General features: G+C 36.8%; 1 protein-coding gene across 2 annotated transcripts in view; it reads left to right on the top strand.

Annotated features, from left to right (window-relative positions):
• The first annotated feature begins 4,411 nt into the window (after positions 1–4,411).
• Positions 4,412–17,193, top strand: part of LOC149830126 (uncharacterized) — a 36,537-nt gene continuing 23,755 nt past the window's right edge. For both annotated transcript variants that reach the window (XM_090016322.1, XM_090016323.1), the window contains exons 1-3: positions 4,412–4,680; positions 5,208–5,293; positions 5,397–5,474. In XM_090016322.1, the coding sequence (XP_089872448.1) occupies positions 4,556–4,680; positions 5,208–5,293; positions 5,397–5,474 (289 nt within the window). In that variant the 5' untranslated portion in view covers positions 4,412–4,555. The remainder of the gene's footprint in view (positions 4,681–5,207; positions 5,294–5,396; positions 5,475–17,193) is intronic.

Here is a 17,193-nt window from a genome sequence, read left to right as displayed (position 1 = left end):
TTCGTATTGATATCTTAAAAATTGATATTTAGAATCAAAACAATATTTTAAATCGATATTAATAATCCAAATAATATCTTAAGGGTTTAGGGTTTAGGTTTAGGGTTTTTAGGGTTTAGGGTTTTAGGGTATAAGGTTTAGGGTTTATGGTTAAAGGGTTTAGGGTTTAGGGTTAGGGTTTAGGTTTAGGATTTAGGGTTTAGGTTTAGGTTTAGGTTTAGGTTTAGGTTTAGGTTTAGGTTTAGGGTTTAAGGTTTAGGTTCTAGGTTTAAGGGTTTAGGATTTAGTAATATATTATGGATTTAGGGTTAGGGTTTAGTAAAATATTAAGGGTTTATGGTTTAGAGTATAGGTTTAGGTATAGTAATATATTATGGGATATATGTATCGATTTGTAAAATATTAAGTGTTTCTAGTGCCGATTTGTTAGATATTGTAATACGTAATTGAAAACTGTGCATGAGGAATTTATATTGTAGCGACATGAGGTGGCTATTTGTGTGTTCAAATCGTTGCTCATTTAGCGATTTCTATGAAAATCGCTTCAAAGCTTCATACCTTTAATTAAATAGCTGTCACGTGAATCACTATCGTCAACAAGTATACATTGCTATTTTATCAAATGTATAAATCGTTCTTGCTTTAAACATACAAATCACTGCTTCAAACGTACAAATCGATCTAGAATTCGTACCCTTTATAAGTGCATATCGTTGTAACGTTTGGAATTCATCAATAAACGTTGTTCCACATTCAGCTCGTTGTAAAAAATTGATATGCCTTGTGAGACTTGGATTCTGGTTGACGATTTATGCAATTTGTGCAATAACGTATATGTCAGCCACAATGATTTGCCTTTGTATAAAAAATATTGAAATAGTATAATGTAAATCACGATTTGTAAGCTATTATGCTGATTTTTCGTATCGATTTGTAATATATTATGTGACATGCATATCGATTTGTAACATATTATGTGTTTGCTAGTGTCGATTTGTAAGATATTTGTATTATGATATTGAAACATGTGCGCACGATATTTACATTATTGGGCGATTGCGGTGGCGATTTGCGTATTCAAATCATTATTCATTTAACGATTAAAATTAAAATCACTTCACAACATCGTAGCTATCATTAAATCGCTGTCACGTGAATCACTATCGTCAACACACATATAGGATAAGTCGTTTCTTTAATTGGCACGGTAAATAACAACTCGATGCATAGTATAGTGCAATGCAACTGACGATCATGATAGATAACATAAAGAATGATGTTAATCTAGATTTAATTTTGCATGGTCGGTAGGAAGAAATCTGTTTGCCTCATAAGTGTGCGTAGTTTTCATTCTCCTCCTCCTTCTTCCTTTGCTTTTCCTTCTCTTCGTCATCCTTCTTCTTCTTCATCATCCTTAGTTCTTCTTCATCTTTCTTCATTTTCTTTTCATCTTCAATATCTGATGGATCAAGCTCCACATAATAAATATCTGACAATTTGTTCCAGTCTTTTTCATGGTCAATGTTCATTATATTTTGGTACTTTACATAACCCTCATATATATCAGATTGGCGGATGATTTCTCCAAGAGTCATCCCCTCCAACGGCGAAGACTTTCTTGTCTTACGAATTATAGTCATTGCTAACCTGCACAACACATAAATTTAACAACAAATCATTGTAGAAATCGAACCCTTCATAAGTACATATCGTTGTAAATCATAAATCGCTACTGCATTAAATATATAAATCGTTGCTGCTTTAAATGTATAAATCATGAATCATGAATAGGCTAAATCGTTACTGCTTCAAATGTATAAATCGTTGCTGCATCGAATAAATTGCTAATGCATTAAATATATAAATCATTGTAGAAATTTAGCCTTTATAAGTACATATCGTTGTAATGTTTGGCCTTCATAATAACAAATCGTGCTAATTGTTTTTCGATGCCCATAAGGTGAATATGTACAAATCGATTTGTTTCAGTATGAAAATAGCTATTATTTAGCATGAATAGTATAACAAGTTATAAGATTTAGCATTTAGATTTACATAACAAAAATCAATTTGTTTATATAATGAAATCTTACACAAAACTCACCGAAAGAACACAAGTTTTGTTAATCCGACATTGGAGGAGAAACACTTATAAAGTAGATATAGCCGATGGTGGCAACGGTGCTCCGACTACGCTCCAACGACAGTAGACGACGAAAAAAGGGTGCTCCGACAGCAAGAGACGACGACAAAAGGTGATCTCGCGGCAGCAGACAACGTCAAAGGCTGCATTATCAAAAGAAGCTCTTGTTACAGCATATGGTGCATCGTCAAAAGGTGAGACAGAACGTTTAGGGTGACATATTGCGAGGAGCTCCTGTTAAAGCAAAATCATTTACTCTTTAGGGCAAAAACGATGATGATTTTAACCCTTTCTCTCTTTTAACGGGAGGACATTTTTGTCCTTTACTTGAAACATCGTTTCATGACGCTAATGGCGGGAAAGGCTACTTAAGTCTTTGCAAACAAACCAGACTCTGATGCTAAGTGATGCCGACACACACAGGAAAAAAAACCCCACGTGCTTACATACGTGGCGCTCATTAAAACCCAAGAAGACGCACCTGCATGTTTCGAGGGGGAACATATAACCTGCTTCGCTTACTCGTGTGTATCTCCAAATGGCAGGAGTCAATCTGCCTTGTTTGTAGCAACTGGTCTGCTTGATTAAAGGAAAAATGCAATCAGCAGTATATATGTATTTCACATTTCCAAAGTTAATAATAATACTTACCTTATTCCGCTGGTTACCAAATTAACATGCGGGATGTGAATCAACTTCTTACCCCCATCTTCAAGAGGAGGTGGGAGATCCAAACTGACAATCCTAGGGTCGTTGTTACCATCATCCGATGATGCTTCCATTTAGGTAGGCTCAAACTCTATTTTTAAGGAGGACGCTTGACCCTACTGCAGGGGATCGTCCCTCCCAAACTGCCCAACTTCACCCTCAAACAGAAAGGAAGCAGAGTGAGCTGGAGGGTTCCTTCCCAGCAACAAACCGGTTAGATTGGTCGACGATCTCACATGAAATACGGTGAGAAATCAGTGCATTTACAACAGTTGATTTTTGTATTGTCAGAAAGACGTTGGATTTTGTTGATTCAAAAGCAGCTTCCCACTAAAAACATGTAGATCACATCCATGGAGAAAAAAAAAAAAAACAGAAAGAAAGAAAGTTTGCTAAGTAGTTTGTACCCAAGACAAGCATGTTGCATGTCAAGAGCTCCTGAATCAAGCGCCACTTGGTGTTCCAACCATGTTTTAACAATGCATACCACATTTGGTGGGATCCAAACAATAATCTGATTAAGTGAACCTGATTTTGATCCGAACACACATTCAGATCCTAAGATTCCATATCCAATAACGTAGTACCAGATTCAGATTGGACATCCTACTAAACCCGATTCATTTGCACCACCAGTACTCATAGTGACAAAACATTTTTATGGGTAAATATTGGCAGCCAAAATCTCGTGATATTTTGAAATTTTTTATAAATCTTGTGGTTTTGAGCAAAAAGAAAAAAGAAAAAGAAAAAGAAAAAGAAAAAAGAAAAAGAAAAAGAAAAAAGAAAAAAGAAAAAAGAAAAAAGAAAAAAGAAAAAAGAAAAAAGAAAAAGAAAAAGAAAAAAGAAAAAAGAAAAATAATTAAAAAAACAATGTTTAATTTAATTTTTTATAAAAAATTATTTTTTTTATAAAAATTTAAAAGTTAATTTTAAATTTTTAAAAATAAAACAAAATGAATTTCTGATGTTTTTATAGACAAATATCGCCCGGCCAATATCACTTAGTTTTTTGAAGAAAAACACAGATAGAGGGTTGGGGGTGCAATTAGATCAGGGTTTGATTGAACCTCCAATTCGTATCTGAGATTTTATTTCGAGATACGGATTCTTAAAGACCAAAGAGTACTATGATAAGATTCAGAATTACCCATTTGGATTATGTTGGGATTCAGATCTGATTAGGATCAGCATTCTAGTTGAATCTATGTTCGGACATGGATATGATTCAATCCGTTTACGCATTTTATATGTGAAAATCCTGATCTCCGTCCTCTTTTACGGGAATCCAGCATTACCACATATATTTTAGATCTGGATTCGACTGTAGAGCATCGGATCTCATTCGGATTCTGATATGGATTCAAATCTACCACACAACATTCGGATTCGGATTAAGATCGAGATGGATCCGGTTCGTATCCGATCCGTTTGCAGCCCTAGATAGAAGGTCAGGTTCAGGGAGTCGGGGAACAATGGCGTTCACCTCGTTTTCCCTCTTTGGCCTTACAACGGGGAAATAAAAGATTCGGGAAGAAAAAGAAATTACAGAAAGGAAAAATCACTTCGTCGAGGAAAAGAGGGATCGGGATTTTTAGTCTCGATTTTGAAGTGTCCGGGAAACGTAAAATCCCGAAAATTATCGCGATTTTCTGGGAAAAACGTCGAGCCGAGTCGCCACCGACCATCGGATGATCGCCGGAGATGGCGAGCGATCGCGTTCTGGAAAGCGAGCGTCTCCTGATGGAACGCATCAGAGAGCTCGAGACGGAGCAGTTGGAGGTGGAAGAAGTAGATGACGATCGCCTTCCTTCTTCCGATGACTCGAGGTCTCTTCCGTAAACCCGTTTTCCTTCGATTTTTTCAGGTTTTCTAGGGTTTTATCGCGATTCTGATCGTTGTTTTCGTTTGTATTTGACGGTTTTCGGTTGGAAAAACCCTGGAATTTGCGGGGTACTTCTTGATAAGAGCTAGTTTTTTCGCATTTATACTGAGAATCCGAAGCTTTTAATTGCATATTTTACGTTTTGTCTGGGAGTATTTATCTTCGATTGGTTGTTCGTTCATCGTTCGTTACCATTTCGGTGTTATCCTTTGTGGCGATTTCGCTATTGTCGTGAGCATTATGGTTTACGATAGTGTTCTTGGTGTATTTTTGCTGAAACTGTACTTTGTTTTTCGGTTCTCATTATTTCGATGCCAATTCGATGTGATTCTCTGTTATTTGGCCATTTATTGGGTTAATTCTTGGCTATCTTTGAGTTTATATCGTAATGTTGTGCTTGCGTGAGGATGCGCGTGTGTTTGTGCTTAATTTTTACTTATTGAGTGTTGTTTTGAAATTCATGTGATACAGTGAACGCCATGGCGACATGGGGATGGGGCCGTATGGTGCGCTTACCTTTGACACTGGCTTAGCTTCCTTACATACATACCTTGGTGGTGGGCGTCCGAGATTCTTCTTTACTGTCTTTGTCTCGGTTTTTATTTTTCTGGTTTTAGCATCAGGTGAAGTCATCCTATTTGTTATAAATTGTATGTGCAGAAGTTGATGATACCCATCATAAGATGGCGTTCTTGGATGGTGGTGCCATTATTGATTTGCCTACCTTCTACCTTGAAGGTGGGTTCCCGTCGTTGTTACTGTTGTTGCTGCTGTTTCTAATGTTTGAATTACCTGTGATGCTTGTGACAAGATGGCAAGTGTTGACTTGTCTTTGTGTGCGTTTTGGTTATTGTTGTTGTTGCTGCTGCTAGTGTTTGATCTTCCAATTGGCTACTTTAGCAAGGGTTGATCTCTTGTTTACTAATAGAGTTATTTTATTTGTGCAAATAATAGAGCCTCTCATTATTATCATAATTAGTACAGAACTGCTCTTTTGGTCTGTTTTTTGCATGATTCTATGGCATGAAGGATTCCAAGCTGGGTATATTGGAAGTGGATTTGAATAGTCCAGATGCTATCACCATCAACCTTATGAGGGATAAAGAGTAACATTATTCTGTGGATACCTGCATACTGCCAAGTATTGCACTAATATCCCTCTCCTTAACATAGCATTAGATGAACTGGATAAGTAATTCACAAATGAGCCCAACAACTCTATCTGGTATGTGCTGCACATGAATATGGGAAAATTTCCTGAAAAAGCAAACTGACAATATAGATAGTATAACACCCCAAAATTTGTTAACCCGGAAAACTTAGCCATTTTTTTTAAATCAATTGATGTGAGGCCTTATCTATGACATCGTTCTAATCGGACTAAGCTCTAAAGAGTCAGCTTGATGCGAGTGCTAGCGTTTAATATCCCTCTAGAACAAGTTCGAGAAAAAAACAACCAAGAACAACCCTATCTAAAATATTGCTTTAACCGGACTAAGCTCTAAAGGACCAGCTTGTGCGCAACCGCTAGCGTTTAATAGCTCAATATAATAAAGTTCAAGAAAGAGACCACCAAAGGCAAAAACCCTATCTATGGGATTGCTCTAACCGGACTAAGCTCTAAAGGAACAACTTGTGAGCAAGCGCTAGTGTTTAATAACACAATAGAATCAAGTCCAAGGAAGAGACAACCAAAGACAAGAACATTTTCATCAAAGAAACTAGAATACAATGAAAACATTTTTTTTTGGTTTTTGGTTAGAAATCTTGGGCGGGTTACCTGTAATTAAGCACAACGTTGGACTGGATTCAAATCCCATTCTTGACTTGGGTCCATGTCCACTCGTAATTCGGTTCTAACTAAAGAATCTGAATCCAAAACATAAAAGATAAAAACGATCCATACACCATATTTCAAACCATTCTTTAAGCATGTATAACTATACAACAACAACAACAACGACTACGCCTTCATCCCAAAACAATTGGGGTCGGCGATATGAACCAAAAAAGAAAATCATTCTGGGTCTTCCACATGAATCCTTCTCCTCCAATCATTTCTATCCAATGCCATGTCCTCGGTGAGGTTCAAAGCATTCATATCCTTTCCTATCACCTCCATCCATGTCTTCCTAGGCCTACCCCGACCTCTTTTAACTAATATATTTTCCCATTTCTCCATCCTTTTAACTGGAGCATCATTAGGCCTTCGCCGAATATGTTCAAACTATCGTAAACGATTCTCTCTCATCTTATTTTCAATGGGTGCAACGCCTACCTTCTTATGTATCTCCTCATTTCGAATCTTATCTTTTATTGTATTTCCACACATCCATCTCAGCATACGCATCTCAGCTACACTCATTTTTTGAATATGATGTCTCTTGGCAGCCCAACATTCCGTACCATATAGTAAAGCAGGCCTAATAGTCGTCCTATAAAACTTTCCCTTCAACCGCAATGGCATTCTACGATCGCACAACACTCCAGTTGCACTTTTCCATTTCATCCACCCAACCTTTATCCTATGATTTACATCTTCATCAATTTCTCCATACTTTTGAATGATAGATCCCAAATATTTGAAACAATCATCCATCGGTATTTCTTGCTCACCAAGCTTCACTACACTCCCATCACTACTTCGTTGCTTACTAAACCGACATTCCATGTATTCTGTCTTACTCTTACTCAACTTAAAACCTCTTGCTTCCAATGTTTGTCTCCATAATTCTAACTTAGCATTAACCCCAGCTCTAGACTCATCAATCAAAACAATATCATCTGCAAACAACATACACCATGGCACATTTTCTTGAATTGATCTCGTAAGCTCATCCATCACTATATCAAATAGGAAAGGGCTTAAAGCAGATCCTTGATGTAACCCAACCGTTATAGGAAAATTGGTTGTCACCCCTCCACAAGTGCGGACATTGGTTACTACTCCTTCATACACATCTTTAATTATACTAATGTACTTGAGAGAAACACCTTTCTTCATCATTGTCCACCAGAGAACGTCCCTAGGTATTCTATCGTATGCCTTCTCCAAATCAATAAAAACCATATCCAAATCTTTGTTCCTCTTTCTATTTTTCTCAATAAGTTGTCTAAGAAGATGTATAGCTTCCATAGTTGATATTCCAGGCATAAAACCAAATTGATTCTCCGATATCATGACAACCTTCCTCAACCTAGACTCAATCACTCTCTCCCAAAGTTTCATAGTATGACTCATGAGTTTTATACCACGATAGTTTGTGCAATCTTGTATATCACCCTTATTCTTATATAGAGGCACCAAAGTACTCTTCCTCCACTCATTAGGCATCTTATTTGTCCGCCAAATCTTGTTAAAAAGATTTGTCAACCATTCTAAACCTTTCTCTCCCAGGCACTTCCAAGCCGCGATAGGTATACCATCTGGGCCAACTGCCCTTTTTGATTTCATTTTCTTCAAAGCCTCTGCAATTTCTTTCTTTTGAATCTTGCGCATGAAGTCACGATTCATCTCATGAAAAGGAATAGAGAAGTCTCCAAGATCCTGAGCATGACTTTCATTAAAAAGCTTATCAAAATAATCTTTCCATCTCTCCTTAATCTCCTCATCTTTGACTAAAACCCTTTGCGTTTCATCTTTGATACATCTAACCATACCCAGATCCCTCGATTTCCTATCTCTCATCTTTGCAAGCCTATAAATATCCTTCTCGCCCTCTTTAGTATCCAATTTGTCATAAACCTCCTTATATACCTTATCCCTCGCGTTTCGAACTACTTTTTTAGCTTACTTCTTTACTATCATATACTTTTCCAAATTCTCATTATCACGACTCTTACTTAGATTTCTATAACACTCTCTTTTAACCTTAATAGCTAATTTGACATCCTCGTTCCACCACAATTTATCCTTACCTAGCGGTGCACCGCCTTTAGACTCACCCAATACCTCCTTAGCCACCTTTCTCATGCCACCCGCTATCTTATTCCACATTGATTCTGAATCCTCCTCGAGACACCAATCAACTTCCTTAACTACCTGCTCTACAAACATTCCTTGTTTAGCTCTTTTCAGTGCCCACCACTTAATTCTAGGATCTATCCTATGTCTATCCCTTTTGCGGCATTGACTAATTCTAAGATCTAAAATTAAGACTCTATGTTGTGTAGCTACAATTTCTCCCGGTATAACCTTACAATCGATGCAACAACCCCTATCTCTCTTTCTAAGTAGGAAAAAATCTATCTGACTCGTATTAACCCCACTTTTAAATGTTACTAGGTGAGACTCCCTCTTTCTAAACCAAGTGTTTGCTAAGATCATATCATAGGACAAACAAAAATCTAAAATCCTTTCTCTACTTTCGTTTCTTTCTCCTATACCATAGCCTCCATGGATACTCTCAAATCCATCCCTACTAATGCCTACATGTTCATTAAGGTCACCGCCGATGAAAAGCTTTTCTCCATAAGATATCCCTTGTACTACTCCATCTAAATCTTCCCAAAATTGACGCTTAATGGAATCATCTAAACCTACTTGAGGTGCATAAACACTAATACTATTAATAATATATGTACCTAATACTAATTTAATAAGTAAAATCCTATCACCCTTCCTACGGACATCAACTACATTATCTATAAACTCACGACTCATAACAATCCCTACTCCATTCTTATTCCTATACCTATTTATTCTTGTATACCAAATCTTATATCCCTAAGGCTCTATCACTTTTGTTTTCTCACCTACCCATTTGGTCTCTTGTAGACATAAAATATCAATATTTCTCCTACACATAACATCTACTAACTCTACCAACTTACCAGTTAAAGACCCTATGTTCCAAGTGGCTAACCTAATTTTATGGTCTTGGACTAACTTCTTTACCTTCACCCATCCAACAAAGTGAGGGAACCCTTGCCTATTTGACACCACACTCGGGCGCCGGTGTAACGCGTCGCTTCCGGGCGACGACCTAGCAACCCTTGCTCATTTATCACTGCCTCCGGGACTATAGAGTACAATGCGTCGCTCAGTAGGGAATGCCCCAACGAAATTCTCATATTGGTTCATATTCATATGGTATGACTAAGTTTTTATGCTGGCTGTCACAGGCCTACCGCAACCCTCCTCCTTTATCCGAGCTTGTGACCGGCAATTTATAACTAAACATTTATACACAGGCGGAGTTAAGCATGTATAACTATCTAACTATAAATTAAAAGGTAACAATCCTAATACACCAAAGTAAAATAGACAATCCTAATACATCAAAGTAAATTTGATAGTCTTAGAAACATAACTAGTTTCTAAAATAAGTTCTCGGCTATGTCACATGTTCTCTCCAACTAGGTGCCGCACCCGCGTCACACCCGCACCCGATGCAGTCAACTCACCTAGGGTCATTTATGTCCAACTTTTGGACTTATATATATATATATATATATATATATATATATATATATATATATATATATATATATATATATTTACCGCACCCGCACTCACACTCGCACCCGCACTCGCACCCGCACCGATGTGACATGGGTTCTCGGGATCTAAAAAAAGTTTGCTTCTTGGCACCGCCTGTTGCATCCTGCCATCACTCCAAAAACTACTCATAACCTGATTAATTAAAATATGGGGTCAGACAAATCGAGTCTTTGTAGGAATGCTCTAACATTGCATGCTTGTACAAAACTATGAGTACACAAAATCCTATCCCTATTCAAGACATGTGCAATTCAATCATGATAATCAATATGCACCATTTAAACCTTTAACAATTACTCATGCATCCAATGGCACAATTAAACACATAACCATGAACAAGCATGTTGCATGCTTCTAACACATAAATTCAAATCGATGTATGCTATAATAGTTTTAACCAAAGCCAATTCATAATCTCAAATATGACTCTCTCAATAATTTCATATTTTCAATTAATGTCATGCAACAATATGCAAATGTCCCTAATTGATTGTTTCCAATATTAGAGCATGTTTTCAATGCCTATATAACATAAAATAAATATGATCAAGTATAAGGTCTTTGCTTTTCTTAATTACCACTCCCATAGGGTACGCATGGGAAAGTCATTGAAACATAGGAGACCGCAAGGGATGCTTATTATGCTATGTATTTTATGTCATAAGTGACTTACTGTATCAGATTCCTAAGCAGGTAGAGCATGTCTGAGAGAGACATCGCAAAGGCAGAAAAAGCTAGGATGCATCCTCTACTACTCGACCAGTCACATAACCTACCATATAGGACACATTGGCAGTTCAGGCCTCCTACCACCCGAGCGACCAGAGACCAGCTGAGATGCCTTGCTCTCACAAAAATTATCTTACGTTGTCACTCATGGGTTGTACCGCCTACCCCTACCTGTTAAATTATGTAATCAAATCATGTAATCTAATATATATATTATATATATATATATATAAGGTAATACATATATATATAATATATATATATATATGTATCTACCTATTATATATATATATATATATATATATATATATAAAATATATATTTATTTCACCTTTGCCGTAAGGGTATATTCATCATTTTACACATTCTCTTTAAGAATATGTATGTAATTTTACCTTTTTTATTTATTTTTTATTTTTTCCTTTTTTTCTTTTTATTCTTTTCTCTTTTGCTTTTGGCACATGGAGGGCCCCACCCAACATGATCGTTGAGCCCTCCAACAGTTGTAATTATAACCGTTGGAGGGGTCCCAACGATCATATTGGGAGCCCCTCCAAGGCTTCTCATTATGTATAAATAGGGGTGTTCCCCCCTTGAGTTTTTCTATGGCTTTGGGTCAAAGCCCAAGTGTTCAATAAAGAATATATTCCTTTTTTAGTGTGCATTTGTGAGATTGATTGATTTGTACTTTTGTGCACAAGTGTTTTTAGTGTTCTTTTTGTGCATGTGTGCACTTATCTCTCGTAATTCTCGTCAAGAATATTGGGTCTTGATTATAGCATCTTGTCGAAGATACTTTTACATAGTATCAGAGCAAAGGTTTTGAGGAAGGAAGATTGTGCATTTCTCTACTTTCTTGGGTACCTCGAAAAATGTGCCTTCAAGCTATTGGAGATTGGAGTGGTTCATTTCCTTCGGCCAATATTTTAGAAGTCTTCCTTGTTAAGAAAGACCTAAAAATCTTTTGAGGTCGTGTTCTTTTTTTTATTTTTATCCTCTCTAATGGGCGAAAAAGACTCCCACTTCTTTCTCGGGTTTAAACTCCATGGTTCAAACTATCATGTTTGGGCCGGTAATATGGAAGCCCATATTAAAGGAAATGGGCTTTGGGGGTATGTTCAAGGTTCAATACGAGAACCCGAACAAAAAATTACCATTATGGAAAAATGAGATATAAAGATTCTTGAAAGAGAAGAGAGGAAAAAGGATCTTGAAGATTATTCAAAGAAACATGACGAATGAGAAATGAAAAAATTCAAGATATTATCTTGGTTTTTCTCATCCGTTGAAACTAAGATCAATGCCTAGACCATCAAATTTAAGAAGGCTTCCGAAGCTTGGATATACCTTGAAAAAATGTATACTTCAAGAGATTTATCCCATAAGTACAACTTTCAAAAGAGGGCCTTGACCTTGCAACAAAATGAGATGACTATTCGGGAATACTTTGCCGAACTATCTTCCATTTGGGACGAGCTTGCTATGCTTGAACCCAAATAGAGTGGTGAAGCTATCGAGCTTAGATACAAACAACTTGAGGAAGATCGCTTTTTTAACTTCCTAAATGGTCTTAGACTCGAATTTGAACAAATTCGATCGTCTCTTCTTTCACATCTTCCGCTATTGAAGATGTTATTACCAAATTTGAGTGGGGAAGAAACCCGTATGGGCATTAATAAAAGCAATCCTAGCATCCTTGCAACCTCCTCTACTCAAGAAGAAAGTGAAGGAGTGAATGCCGTTTCAAGACTGGGTAACCATGTGAAGACTTACAAACCTCCTCATTTTAAGAATCAAAATCAAAGAGGAAATTGGCAAAATGGAAAAAGAGACTATAGCAAACTAACTTGTCATTTTTGTAAAGAATCAAGGCATATTAGACCTATTTGCCCAAAATGGAAGGAATTACTTGCAATGGCTACCACATCTCAACCAGAAAAACAACCATCCTCTTCCAATGAGTCTCTTTCTCTAGAACAAATTATGGAAGCGCTTCAACCTCTTCTCAAGGGAGGAACTTCCAGAGCCGCTATGACAACTTCTTCACCCCCCAATAAGATATCTTGGCTTTTAGATTCCGGTGCATCATTTCATATGACCCCAAGTGCTTGTTCTCTTTCTGAATATTCTAAAAACTCTTTTCCATCTTTTGTCTCAATGACAGATGAAATATCCCTTGAAATTAAAGGAATAAGCAATTTCGAAAAACAATATTTTTTTATTTTAAAAATTAGATTTATACCAAAACTAAATTTGAATTTGCTTTCGGTTTCTCAACTCTCAGACCATGGTTGCGATATAAAATTCTCTTTTGATAAATGTTGGATACATGATCGCCGGTCCGAGAGGTTGATTGGGGAAGGCTCTAGGAGAGGAGATCTTTACTATGTTGACTCTCTCCAAGTTCCCAAGAATCAATTTTGTAATATTGCCCAAAATAAGGATATTCATTTATGGCATAAGAGACTTAACATCCCAACATTGTTAAAATTTCATATTTACCTTTTGTTAAACATCTTTGTAAATGAGATTTTGTATGTAATAAATGTATTCTTGGGAAAATGAAAAGTTTACCCTTTTATCAAAGATCCATGTTTACAACAAAACCTTTTGAAATCATTCATTCCGACGTAAGGGGTCTGGCTCCTGTGATATCTAAAGGAGGATTCTCATATTATGTGATTTTTGTTGATGATTACACTAGGAATTGTTGGATATATTTTCTCAAGCATAAAAATGAAGTTTTTTCGACTTTTAAAACTTTTCATATGATGATTTTAAATCAATTCAATGGAAACTTGAAAATTCTTAGATCCGACTCCGAAAGAGAATACCTCTCAAATAAATTCAAGAGTTATCTTGAAAGTTGTGGTATTATCCATAAAAAATCTTGCCCAAAAACTCCTCAACAAAATAGATTAGCCGAACGAAAACATAGTCTTATTATTGAAACAACTCGAACTTTACTTATCTCACAAAACATTACAAAAAACCTCTGGGTTGAGGCAACCCTTACTTCGGTCTATCTCATAAATAGACTTCCATCAAAAAATTTGAACAAAATTTCTCCTTTTGAAAAATTATACAAGGAGCCTGAATATAGCAGATTGAGGGTTTTTGGTTGTAAATGTTTTGTCCTTACGGATAAAAATGATAAGTTTTCTCCAAAGGCCATTCCTTGTGCCTTTCTTGGTTATTCGGAAACCCAAAAGGGTTTTAGGTGTTATGATGTTAGAAATGACAAATTATATGTTTCTAGAAACAGGAGTTTTTTGGAAAATCTTAGTGGTTTCGAAAGTCTTAAATCTCATAATGAGAATATGGATTATTCCTTTCTATTTGAATTGTTAGCTAGAAATGATGATGCAAGTGATGATGAGTCAACTCAGAATGACTCAAGCGATAATGAAATCGAGGAATCTATCATCCCTCTGCTCTCTCCTCCTTATCAACATATCGATAAGGGAACATCTAGAGATCCCATCACTTATGTTCATAGAGATAAAAACACCTTCAGAAGTGCTCTTGAAAGATATGATGACACCAGTAGGACTGTCTCTCCAAGAGAGAACCTGCGAAGAACCGAAAGACCTAGAAAAGCTCTCTCTAGGTTTATCTCATATGTCTCTTTTTCACCTAAATATAGGGTCTGCCTTAGTGCCATTTATTCTTACGTAGAACCTAAAAATTTTGAGGAAGCACAAAAATATTCTGAATGGGTAGAAGCTATGGAGAATGAACTTGGTGCTCTAAGAAGAACCAAAACGTGGGCGTTCTAAGATATCCCTAAAGGTAAGAAAGCAATAGGATGTAGATGGGTATTTGAGGTAAAAACTAAGAGCGATGAATCTCTTGAGAGATATAAGGCTCGATTAGTAGCAAAAGGATATAATCAAGAATATGTGATTGACTATGAAGAAACTTATGGCCCTGTAGCTCGTATGGTCACTGTCCGATGTCTCATCACCGTTGCCTCAATCAACAAATGAAACATCTATCAAATGAATGTTAAAAATGCCTTCCTAAATGGTGATCTGAATGAAGAAGTATATATGGATGCTCCACCGGGAATGAAGACTCTCAAAGGGAAAGTACTTCGCCTTCACAAAACACTTTATGGTTTAAAACAAGCCTCTAAGGCTTGGTATGATAGGTTTGACTCCATAATGTTAGAAAATGATTTTCATCCTGTTTCACTAACCCTGCCTTATTTGTTAGAAAAACCAATGCAGGGATTGTCATTTTGCTTTTATATGTGGATGATATGCTTATAACCGGAAGTGATTCTAAAGGGTTTAAAAGCATAAAATCAATTTTGAAGGATAAATTTGAAATGTCTGATTTGGGATTCCTAACTTATTTTTTGGGTATTGAAGTAACATACTCTCATAAAGGGTATTTTTTATCTCAAATTAAGCTTGCCTCTGAGATTATTGACAGGTCAGGTATTACGGATGATAAGGTTTGTGAAACTCCTTCTATAATAGGAGCCAAAATGAAAATTGATGATGATATTTCTCTCTCTGATCCTACCTCCTGTAGACAGTTTGTAGGATCATTGATGTATCTGAGTATTACTAGACCAGATATTTCTCATGCAGTTCATACTGCAAGTCAGTTTCAACATGCACCAACATCGGTTCACATGAGTGAAATTCTGCGGGTCGTAAGATATATAAAGAGTACATTAAATAATGAAATATTCTTATCCTCTTCTTTTGAATTAAAATTAATTGCTTATACTGTCTCTTACTGGGGAGGTGACCCAAATAACCGTCACTCTACCACTGGTTTTTGTGTGTTCTTAGGAGATTCGTTGATCTCATGGAGATGCAAAAAGCAACAAAAAGTGTCGTTATCCTCAACCGAAGCTGAATATCGTGCCATGACAACTACTACCATGAAAATTGTATGGATTCATCAGCTATTAGAAGACATGAGGATCACAATAGAAGGACCCACCAAGCTATATTGTGATAACAAGAGTGTAATATATATTGCCAAAAATCATACTTTTCATGAGCGGACCAAACACATTGAGATGGACTGTCACTATGTTCGGAAATCGTATCTGAAAGGAGTTATAGATCTTCCATATGCGACTTCAGAATATCAATTGGTTGATTTCTTCACCAAAGCTTTGTGTGCTCTGCGGTTCAATTTCCTCCTTGACAAACTTTCGATCATTCTGCCCTAAGTTTGAGGGGGGGGGGTGTTAAATTATGTATTCAAATCATGTAATCTAATATATATTTTATATATATAAGGTAATACATATACATAATATATGTATCTACCTATTATATATATAAAATATATATTTATTTCACCTTTGCCGTAAGGGTATATTCATCATTTTACACATATTCTCTTTAAGAATATGTATGTAATTTTACCTTTTTTAATTTTCTTTTATTTCTTCTCTTTTGCTTTTGGCACGTGGAGGGGCCCACCCAACATGATCGTTGGGCCCTCCAACGGTTATAATTATAACCATTGGAGGGGTCCCAACGATCATATTGGGAGCCCCTCTATGGCTTCTCATTATGTATAAATAGGGGTGTTCCCCCTTGAGTTTTTCTATGGCTTTGGGTCAAAGCCCAAGTGTTCAATAAAGGCTATATTCCTTTTTTAGTGTGCATTTGTGAGATTGATTGATTTGTGCTTTTGTGCACAAGTGTTCTTAGTGTTTTTTTTGTGCATGTGTGCACTTATCTCTTGTCAAGAATATTGGGTCTTGATTATAGTATCTTGTCGAAGATACTTTTACACTACCATGGTAGACCAGAGTTCACTGGTAACATACACCCTACACGTGTACCTAGGTCCCAGGATGTCTAGTAACATATACCCTAGAGGCTAAGTCACACAGACTCAGCTAAAAAGTCGACGCACCTGCGTCAACACGCCCCAACACAGGTGCAGACACAGTCAACTAAGTGTCGGAATTGGTCAACACCCTAGGGCCGAGTCTGGCCACATTTTGGACTCGGTCAACTTTGATCGAGTCTATTTTTGTCCATTTATTAAAATTAATTTGGACTTGGGTTGGGTCCGTATCCGGACCCGACCCGAATCCAAGACGGTATCGGGGTTGGATCTTATATATATATATATATAACCGTGTCTCCGTGTCCAAAATTTTTGAAATTGCTCCGCACCCGTGTCACACCCGCACCCATGTGACATAGCCTACAGGTATACCCAGAATCTTCGGACCATCCG

Source organism: Nuphar pumila, chromosome 8 (assembly GCF_984573655.1).
Source record: "Nuphar pumila chromosome 8, dmNupPumi1.hap1.1, whole genome shotgun sequence".
Classification (NCBI taxonomy): domain Eukaryota; kingdom Viridiplantae; phylum Streptophyta; class Magnoliopsida; order Nymphaeales; family Nymphaeaceae; genus Nuphar; species Nuphar pumila.
The sequence above is the reverse complement of the archived record's forward strand: the minus strand, read 5'-3'. Positions and strand labels throughout refer to the sequence as shown.